Below are 10858 nucleotides of genomic sequence, written 5' to 3' on the forward strand. Positions count from 1 at the left end.
CAAAAGACCAGGGATGTTAGAGTGACTGGCTGAGGGAACAGTGAGAGGACCAGCTTGAGTGAGAGGATGATAAGACCTGGTGTGGACATGCTGAGTCTGAGTTGCTGTAGGGAACCTAAACAGTCGGCAATCTAAGCAGTTAGATCCACAAATGTGGAGAAATGGATTGATAATACCTTCAAAGCATCTGTGTATAATTCAGGGCCGCTTAAGATCCAGAGATGGGCTTTAAAATTTTAGAAAATATTCAAGGCTATGATAACATTTACGTGTAAGTTTGTAAGAATTCTGCAGAAACTGAGAGCTGAGAGCTTTCATCAAGTTTTCATAGGGGGTCACAAATTCACATCGGATGATGAACCACTAACAGCATGTGAGGGGAGAAGAGGCCATCCAGGGCTAGCACTAGAATACTGAAGAACTCCCACATATAAGGAGCCTGAGCCCGGTATCAGGAAGACATGGGAAAGAAACAGATTTTGAAAAGAGGGACTGGTCATCTCTCTAACAATGTAGTCAGAAGATCCATGAAAAGTAAGAGCTATAAAGTTCAAATCTAGTTCTGCTGGATTTGGCAACCTGGAGTCATTGGAGATCTCAGCAGGAACTGATTAGGTAAGGATAGTGGAAAAGGACCCAGGCTCTATTCCATTATGAAATGAGTGGCAGGTGAGGAAGAAGGAGCAGTCAACTGGTCAAAGCCCACTCAAAAGTCTGGCTAGAAAAGGAGGAATAAAAAGAGTCTCACTCCAGCTCCATCTTTGAAAATGGAATCCACCATTTAAGGTCTTGGTAAGAAATCTCTTACCACCTTCATTAAGCTTTCCCAGTGCTCCTGAGGTTACCTCCTTCCGCTAAATTCTTCTAGAGTCTTGTCTCAAACAATATAATAATATAATTTGCAATTATGATAATAATATAATTTGCAATACTGAGTGCATCCTATGTAGCATATAAACTCCCGAAAAATGAAGACAGTGCCTTCTTGGTCCTCTTCGGAATTCTTCACAGTACCTTGTTCATAGCGGGTATTCCCTCAGTGACTAAAGGATGTGTGTGACCCAAGAGGTGAGATATCTGGCTCTGCCAGAACAGTTGGTAAACATGTATGACCTGGGACAAATCAGTCTCCCAGAGGCTAATTTTTCACTCCCTATAAAATGAGGAGGATGGATTCTTGACTAGGGAAGGAGATTTGTGAAAAACAGCTATTGTTTTGGTGATCACAGAAATCCAAATCCTTTGCATTTAAAAGCCAAAGGACATCCAAACAATACCTGAGAGAGAAATGGGTTAGAAAGGTTGAGAAACCACAAACTAGACGGTTTATGTATTTAGGTTTAAAACGCTATAATTATTTGATCATGCTGCTCAAGAGATCATGCAAAATATCACACTGTACATTTAGACACAGAGAACAAATGCTATCTTTGTCCTCTTGCAAGTAATATCCTATTACAAACACTAAAGAATGATAAATGAAAGCAAATTTTCTTTGTAAGCAGATCATGTGTACACACCTTCGCCTGTGTATACTGTGGGTCATTATGAAAATCATCTAGAAAAATATATTAAATATATTAAGCTTTCTTTTCCTATTTACTTTTCGGCTATTAAATGAAGAAAAAGAAAGAATACCGTTCAACAGCACCAGTTTAATTTTGCACCCCGTTCTTCGGAGATAAATGACCTATATACCAAATGAAGATTACTCAGAAGGCTTTGGTTTTATGTAACAGCATCACTAGGATCAAATTACCTTCCCAAATAGTTTGCATTCTTACCAGTTCAGTATTTCCTTTTACCTTTTCTCAACACTTCAAATATTTAAACCTGAAACTGTCAGGGAGAACTTGTAAAATTTAATACTCCTACACAACTTCAGGGTCAATTTTAACTTTGCCACAGGGTCGAGTATAACCGCCAGAGGGAAGGGGGTTCAAATAATACCTCCTTAACTGAATGAGGTGATCATTCCTCTTCAAGTTCTACCTAACACTGCTGGAATTCAAAACACTGGAGGGAGCGTTTCTTTCAAGAGTGCAAGATTAAAACTCCTCTCCTGCTAATCAAATGGTCATCCCTCTACCAGAAACACTTTCATCCTTGGCTGCTCTGACTCTGGCCAAGGCACTAAAGGGAATGTGTGATGGACTGGAGTTGAGAAAAGCACACTAGGTACTTAATTCTTTCATCAGGTAGTCACCTCAGGGAGGAGATCTGCTACGCGGAAAGTGGCCTGACCACATTTCCCAATACAGTAGTAACTAAAAACTGCATTTCAGGAGAGAAAAACAATCTGCATGCTGGGTGGAACATTATTGTTCCCAGTCCTGATTACCACATTACAGGGACAGAAATAACTCCCCACTTTTAGAGAAAAGAGGAAAGAATGTATGTGTAAAGATTCTAACACAAATACTCTGTGATACTGGTGGCAGGGCTTACATTACAGAGAAAGAAGTGAAAACAAAGAGAAAAAGAGCAAGTTAGACAGAGACCCACAGGACAAAGAGTGCTTTTACCTTTCTCCCACTTAAAAAAAGTTAGCAAATAAAATGTTACAGCAACTGGTTAATTGATGTATTAAAAATAAAAATAAAGGGGTGTGCCTGGCTGGCTCAGTTGGTAGAGCAAGCGACTCGATCTCGGGGTTGTGAGTTTGAGCCTCCCAATGGGTTTGGAGATTACTAAAAAAAAAAAATAAAAATAAACTAAAAACAGAACAAAAATAAAAAACAACAACAACAACAGACTGAATTCTCAAACCTTCTCCTGATAGCTACTGTCCTACGTCTTTATTTCACAAAAGCAAACCTCTTGATTAATATTATACTTACCTGCTCATTTCATGTATAACAGCTAAATATCTCTGGACAATACCAACAAATAGTCAACATAACCAAGCAACAGGAAAGTAATGTACAAAGCCTTGGCATTAATGGTCATTTTTCCCCCTCTTCAGACCACAGGATGGATGCCTTCCTCTCACTTTTTTCTTGAAATGTAAAGTGGAATTTTGATGTTTTCTTTTTCCATGAGTGCCATTCTTAAAGAATATATAAAACTATGTTCAAAAAATTTAAACTATATGAGTCAAAGAAAAACTATAAAGGGAAAAGAAAAACAATGAACAGGATAGTTAAAGCAAAGTTTAGTATTTTTCTTCCTTTAAAAAAAAATGACCTAAGATTTTTACATTGAAAAGAGATGTTTGGACTCATGTTTGGACTCTCTGGTATATTGTTTTTAATTCATGGAACAATGTAGCCATTTGTTTTTTTTTTTCCTTTTAGGACATTTTTCATTTCTTTTTGAATACACAGGAATTTTTTAGGCCAAGTATGAATTCAAAGTAAAAAGATGAGAAAAAGACACACCACCATAAGAAAAACTCGTGGTGAATTTGGCATTCTTTCCAGTATATAAAAATAAAACCCAGTTTAGAAAGATGATAAAAATTTCTGAAATACACAGAAAGGAAAGAACAATCAAATGGTAGAAAAAAATTTAAGATAACTCACATTTCCTCTTCTGGAAGCTCTATTTCTTTGTAACTTACATCTTCATGTGCAGTTTGCATATAGCAGCTCTGCTAAAAACAACCACATGGAAAATTTTTGTTCCAGATAAATACTGCAGGACGGGGCTTGGCAGCTACAAGTTGTAATCAGAATGCTTCAAGAGCGAATGTAACAGAGATAACAACCAAACGTGTATTTCGGTGCACAGTGTTAACTATTTTTTACAAAGCAGGCTATGAGAGGGTCAAAAGCTGCTGAGTTCTATTTCATATGCATTTAGCAATGAGAATTCTTTTCTTCAGTCAAGGAGAATTTTGTACATATGAATAAAAGAACTGCTTAAAGTATAAAAGACTTTCTTTTCCAGCTCAGTTATTCTTGTATTAAGGTGTTCACATGTACAAGCCTGGAATGGTCAAAAATGCCCAGTTCCTAAAGTGATTTTTCCCAGTAATTCCACAGGCCTGAACTGCCACCTACTATTCAGTAAGACTCCCCAGCCATCTAGTTGGCAATTGAAGAGGCTACTTATTTAAAGGATGTGGAAATCCACTGTACAAAGAACCACTCTTCCCCAGGAGTAATCTAAAAGAAGAAAAGAATGCTAATTTCATTTGTGCTTGTAGCCAAAGAGGGGAGGAAAAAAAAAAGACCTGTGACTTGATAAGTTTCCTGTACTCAAATCCACACAGGGAGATAAAAGGAGTCACACAGAAACGTTGTGACGTTCAAGCCAAAGTTCAAATGGCAAATTCAGATGAAGCTCCAAGTTGGTGGAAGTTAGCCACCATGTTAACGTGAGGAATGTGAAATGAGAGAACCCCTTCCATCAACAGTCAGAGGGGGTTTAATGAGACCCAGTGGTGTTCTTCTCTTTCCTCCAACACTAGCTGGCACTCACACAGCTGGGCTAAGATGGCTTCCAAACTCCAAAATAAGACACTAGCCCAAGGCAGCGCTGGCCCTCCTGCTGGGACTCAGGAGCAAACGAATCAAAGGCTCTTTTATTCTCCCTCCCACCAGAACATGCTCCCTCTCTGTTGTAAACTAAACGCTTGCCAGAATGAATTATTTAGCTCAAAACAGACATAAAGAAATCTTAAATAACACACGTCCCCTGGAATTTGAATAAGCTCAGGTGACCAAACGGAGTTGTTTTGTTTGTTTCTAGTCTGACACATAAAACTCACTTGCGGTCAGGATGCCATCAGGAGCATTAGGTCATGGCAGAAACAGAAACTTCTCAAACTAGATGTTACAGCTGACATCTAAACTCCATGCTTGAAACTGAGGTGTTCGGAAAGGCGTTCCCTTCACTAGGATGTCTAAACTCAACACAAAGTCTTCGTTCTTCCTTTAAAACCAGGCTTCCCTCAGGATTTGCTATTTCTGCCAGCAGTACCTCAGTTCTTCCAAGAACAGAGCCTTAAAATTCGTCTGTGAAGTCTTCCCTGGCAGCCCCCTTCCATTCCCTCCCAGTCTGAACTCTTAAGCAATTATTATCTGAATCATTCATTTGGCAAGTAATCGTATATGGCCTTATAACATATGTCTTGTAAAATGATTTAAATGTAGGTGCATTTACAGCTTGTCTTCACAAATAGATTAGAAACTCCTTGAGGGCAGGGAGTGGGCCTTTCCCTCCATTGTATTCCACACAGGACATATTACAAAAGCTCCAGAAATACCTGTTTATTCAGTCAACAGGTACTTGTTGCTCCTCTATTCTGCGCCAGGCACTGCTCTGGGTGCTAGAGTCACAGCCATGGCACCTGCAGCAGGACGCAGCAGGCCCGTGCTCAGTGAGCCTATGTTCTGTTAAAGCAAACCTTGGAGGGGCCCCAAAGAACTCTGCTTAAGCAGTTCCTAATAAATCCACTAAACCATTTAAGATGAACAAGAAGTTAAAATTTATTTCCAAAAAGAAGAGGCCTACTAAGAAGCTCCTCACTGTGACTCTCACTTCCAAGCAAATATCAAAGTAATGTTAAGCCACAAGAGTTTAGAATATAGATCTTTACAACAGTTCCCCATTTTACAGACGAGGAAACTGAGGATCAGACTGGTCAAAGTATCAGGTGGATAATGGCAAAGTCAAGTCGAATCCTAGGTCCTGACAGTCCAAGTTTCCTTCCACAGTAGCACAATTTACCCCCAAAACACATCAAAATTAAAGCAGTAGTCTACTTGCTGTGATGTCTCTGCTCCTGTGTTAGCTTCTGTAAGAAAAGTAGGAATGATGACAATGTTCTGAATCTGTCACCTCTTAAACTTCCTCAATCTGCAAATCATCATGATCTTATCTACATTTTATGTTGACTACAAAATATGAAATTTTAGTTAGTCATAAAAAGGGCTTTGTCATTTTATCTTTCTTATTTTTAAAACAGAGTCAATAATGACAAAGCACACAGAAATAACCAACTCGGCTAGCAACCAGATTATCCAAGTATAACTCTTGTCATCTTTTTAAAAACTGATCTTTTAAAAAAACTTAAAAACCAATTTTTAAAACACAATTCTAAAACCACTTTCAAACTGACAGAATTTCCTATTTTTTTTAATGTTTTTTATTTATTTCTGAGAGAGAGAGACAGCATGAGCAGGGGAGGGTCAGAGAGAGAGGGAGACATAGAATCCGAAACAGGCTCCAGGCTCCAAGCTAGCTGGCAGCACAGAGCCCGATGCGGGGCTCGAACCCCAGGAACCGTGAGATCGTGACCTGAGCCAAAGTCAGAAGCTTAACCAACTGAGCCACCCAGGCGCCACCCCCCTAATGGTTATTTTAAATCCCTAAAGACAACAATCGGACTTAAGAATCTGGCAAGTTTTACATGGAGAATTCTGTACTCATCATTAAGTCCAGACAAAAGAATGAACTATTATTACCTGTCATAAAGGCTTAATGTAATTGGTAGTTGATGATCTTTGTTAATAGAAAGTGTTCCTGCCACATTAGAAAAGGTAAAAAGAAAACATTAAGAATTTGAATGGAATGTTTACGAAAGTGAAGTTTTCCAGAAAAAAAAAAATTCCTTCAACAGAATAATTACGCTCCTTCAGTCACTATAAGCAAAAGCTTCAGAATCCCTTGATTGCTACCGGTAATTAGAAGAAAAAAAAAAAAAAAGGTGCTAGAAGAGCTTCCAGACATCACAGTCCCATTTGCTGTAGTGAAACTACTGAAAAGGACAGCCTGCCTGTCTGTGTCCCTTTCCATCATGTAAGGTGTCAGATGCCCACCCAGAGGAAGAGGCTATTTCTGTTTCTAGGCCCATTTCCAAAAACCAGGGGCATGTTCTGGAAGTCCAGACAAGAACCCTCCTATTAACTGACAGCTAAAGAGTGGAGCCCAAGCTGGGTGCAGATTACACACCCAAGAACTGGCCAAGGTCTTACTCCGAGGCTGGCTGGCAGCTAAGATGCCACCTTGGCCTAGCCTCAGAAGTAGGTTCTCCTGCTGAGACTGCACACCCGCCCAATGCTGATGGCTGGGCCGTGGGGGAGTGCAAATTTGGTGCCCAGAGATGAGGCAGGCTATAGGGAAGCTCCCCCTACAGTAATATGGTGATAGCCAGCTGGCTTCAATCAATCCTTTGTTTTCAGACTTACATTTTATCTCAGCTGAAATTTCAAGTCCTGATGAAAATCCTACCATTATTTCAAGCATCTGATTTGTCTTTAAATAACTCTTTTAAAAAAACTGAGCATCACTGTTTAACGCATATTACCAAGAGTTTACTTGTTCTCTGTAACCCTAGTGACGGTGATCTGTAAATGATTCCATTCAGGTCCTTAAAGTAAAAAAGCAGCTGTTTAATATATAATACAGGACAAAAACCTAAACACAGTAGTCACAAAATTGAAAGAAAGCATGAGAATTTTCACCTCCACTTTAAGTAGACTTCAAAAAATTGACAGAGAATGAAACACATACAAGAGTTCTTATTCTTTTGCAAATAAATATAGAAAGAAAATAAAACAAGATGAAACAGCTAGAGGAACTACTCACTACTCCACCATTCATCTCTTTTATGTCCCTTTTACTCTCTTTAGGAAATTCAAGAAAAGCTTTCATATAAGATGAACACACTAGTGTGCAAAGACAACAATGCTGTGTAAGTTGACTCTGCAAGAGTAAACATAAAATGGAGATGTAAAGGGAATGCAACGGGACCATAACGTGAAATGACTTTAACGATAAAACTAAAACAATTTTTTATCACATAAAAGCCCTTAAGGATCATCTTAATCAATGTCTGAAATACCCTATAAATACTGTAAACAGCAAGGCAACTATCAAAATCCCGTGGGCCAAATGTTCCCCAACAGAATCAATGCTCAAAGTCCCTGATGTCTCGTTTAACAATTAACAGTACCACTCATCCAAGATATCTTTTCACAGCAAATTCATTCATTAAAAACCATTATCAAGTAACATTTTGCGTATCAAGAAACATAGCCAACAATGTTTCCTTTTAACCTTTATTTTCATAAAGATTTAAAAGAATTTTTTTAACATTTATTTATTTTTGAGAGACAGAGCTTGAGCAGGAAAGGGGCAGACAGAGAGGGAGACACAGAATTGGAAGCAGGCTCCAGGTCCCAAGCTGTCAGCATGCGGCCCAACACCGGGCTCAAACCCACGAACCATGAGATCATGACCTAAGCTGAAGTCTGACGCTTAACTGACTGAGCCACCCAGGCGCCCCTTCATAAAGATTTTATATGAAAAGAAAACAAGCATAGGAAATCATGTATATATGAATGTCTTTGAGGGTCAAAGCTAGCTTAGCAAAAACAATCTGAATTGAAAACCAAAGCCAAAAGATCAAAAATCTGGATCTAAATCTGGGCAACCAAAGTGACAGCTCCAATAGAAGAACAACCTCATTTTAACTTGTAATATTCCAGTCATCCTCAGGGACCCTTTAAATTCCGGTAGCACCCTGCACACTGTCTTCCTGGGCCACATCCATGTACAAAGAAAACACTAATGCTCAGCCAGGCAAGAAAAGTCCCCACCTCCCCCCGAGATGTAAAGCATACTCTTCCCCTTGTTGAAAACACAACTTAGGGATCCTGCTCTGTCTCTGAAGTATTCCCACGGTTTCGGACTACACTGAGCCTGTTCCTCAAAACATCTATTTAGAAAAATAAATAACAGCTTGGGCACACAATCTGAAACCACTTTATGTTGTTGGCTCACTTTTTCATATTCTTGTCTCATTTCCCCGAAGACTCAGAAAACTGCTTCATGGGTCTTATGTTTCCTTAGCATTGCACATCTGATGCCTAGCTCGCCTCTTCCTTGCATTCTAAACTAATATTCATAGACTCCTAGAAAGCTATAATCAGAAAGGAGCTTTAGAGAGGATTCCGTCTGCACTCCACTTGAAATGAACTAGATTACAGTCATTACCCTTTCATAGCCCAGTAAGGCAGATCTGGGTTCAAATCCTATCTGTGGCATATTCTAGATACCGAAACTGTTTTCTCATCTATAAAACAGAAATAATAACTACCCCATAAAACTGTTGTAATGATCAAATAAAATATAATACTTTTTTTTTAATTTGGACTTTTCATTGTCTTTATCCTTGTTAAGACAATCTTTTAGGCTGATTTTCATCCTAGGTTATAGTACATTTAATTGCAAGCCCAAAGGGCAAGGTTTTTTCCCTACTGTATTTTCTAATCTTATGGTGCCTAGTCCAGTGCTAGGCATCTTTTGAGAGAGCCATAAATCAACCATGTCCAAGAATGCATTAAATCTCTATAATCACTGCCTTTTCTGGCAAATGTACTATCCTTTAGTTTCTTCCCAGAACCTACTTAGGTCTATGTGTTGCCTAACCTGTGCCTCTCAAAATAAACACACCTCTCTCCCTACTCCCTCTTCTTACACACACACACACCCTTTTTTAGAACCAAGAACTGAAAAAAACCACTGCCTCCCCCAAATTTTGCAAGACGGTCGGCATTTACCAGAATATTCAGGTAAACTGTTTTAAATACAAAGAGACAGGATTTAGAAAGGCTCAAGATTTCTGGAGAACTTTCTTCGGATATGTGGCATCAAGTAAATGAGAACTACTTGTCTATAACAAAGGCTGGCAGAAGATGAACCAGAAACCCATTGGTGAATCGGTGAAATTAAATATTGCACTTCACCATCCAAGCAGTGACTAATAGGATTAATTTGGGCTCTAATATGGGGTGTAAATATCCTTCAACGAGATGCAAGTTCCACTGGAAGTGCTGGCACTGACCGTGAATTTATATTTAACGGGGGCATACATTTTACTTTTGAAAACACACAGTGCTAGAAAAAACAATGGCTCCATATGCCAGGACAACGTGTCATTTCTTTCCTTCGCAAGGGGCAGCGACAAAAGAACCAATGGGTGAGACGGAGGGAAGATTCTGGACCCCTGAAGAGAACACAGATTTCCACCAAAGTAAGGTTGGTTCTTTCAAGGAATATTTTTAACAGCTAAAATGACCCAACACACAATCAGCATCTTGTATCAATTACACACATGCCATTTGTGTAACCCTGGTGGCCTGGAAAAGGACCACAACACACAGAAATTCTACTGGCCGCAGCTGTCCCCCCCCCCCCCCCCCCCGGCCGNCTCGCAGCGAACTGCCAAGACTCTCCGGCCAAACTCCACAGTCCCAGTATTCAAAACCGCGAAAATGCGAACCCTCGCTAAGCAAACGGCAGGGCGCGTAGTTAACTTTTCTTTCTCTTTTGCACGGATCGGGGATGCTGGTTTCTAATACCACAGCCTCCCGCACGCAACGCGCCTCGAGGGGGAAGACTGCAGAGCGGACCACAGGGTTGCTGACTAAAACCTCAGCGGTTTTCCCACTGCGGGAAATTCAGTATAGAGCAGCCCCAGTGCGATGAAACGCAGATATAAAGAAAGGAGAATCTCTTCCCCTGACCTCCGCTACAAGGAATAATAAACACACGCAGCAGGCGTTCGGTGGAAATCCCGGGGCCTCCCACGGGCCCATGAGGCCCGCAAAGCAGGCCGTCTGGAATCTGGAGGAAGAAAGTTAGCGGGCAGAGTGGAGGGAGGCCAGGGCGTGAGTGGACAGCTTGGGTCCCGAGCCCGCCGACGAAGGGGCTGAGGGGAAGCAGATGGGGGACGAAGTTGAAGAACCCGTCCCACGCGCGACCAGGGCAGGGGTGCGGGCGCGGAGGCCCACGGAGCGGCGGCCGGAGCTCTACTTACATAACGCTTCAACTTCTTCTCCGGGGGGGACTTGCGGAGCCATCCCGAGCAGACCACTTCGCCGCCGCTCATCGTGCGCGCCTCTCC

At 40.7% G+C, this 10858-nt stretch overlaps 1 protein-coding gene across 2 annotated transcripts in view; it reads right to left on the reverse strand.

Moving 5' to 3' along the window:
- The window catches only part of GAB1 (GRB2 associated binding protein 1), a 122773-nt gene extending 111921 nt beyond the window's left edge, over positions 1-10852 (reverse strand). For both annotated transcript variants that reach the window (XM_077755932.1, XM_077755931.1), the window contains exon 1: positions 10772-10852. In XM_077755932.1, the coding sequence (XP_077612058.1) occupies positions 10772-10843 (72 nt within the window). In that variant the 5' untranslated portion in view covers positions 10844-10852. The remainder of the gene's footprint in view (positions 1-10771) is intronic.
- Positions 10853-10858: the final 6 nt, after the last annotated feature.

Source organism: Crocuta crocuta, unplaced genomic scaffold (genome assembly GCF_008692635.1).
Source record: "Crocuta crocuta isolate KB4526 unplaced genomic scaffold, BGI_CrCroc_1.0 scaffold112, whole genome shotgun sequence".
NCBI classification, from domain to species: Eukaryota; Metazoa; Chordata; class Mammalia; order Carnivora; family Hyaenidae; genus Crocuta; species Crocuta crocuta.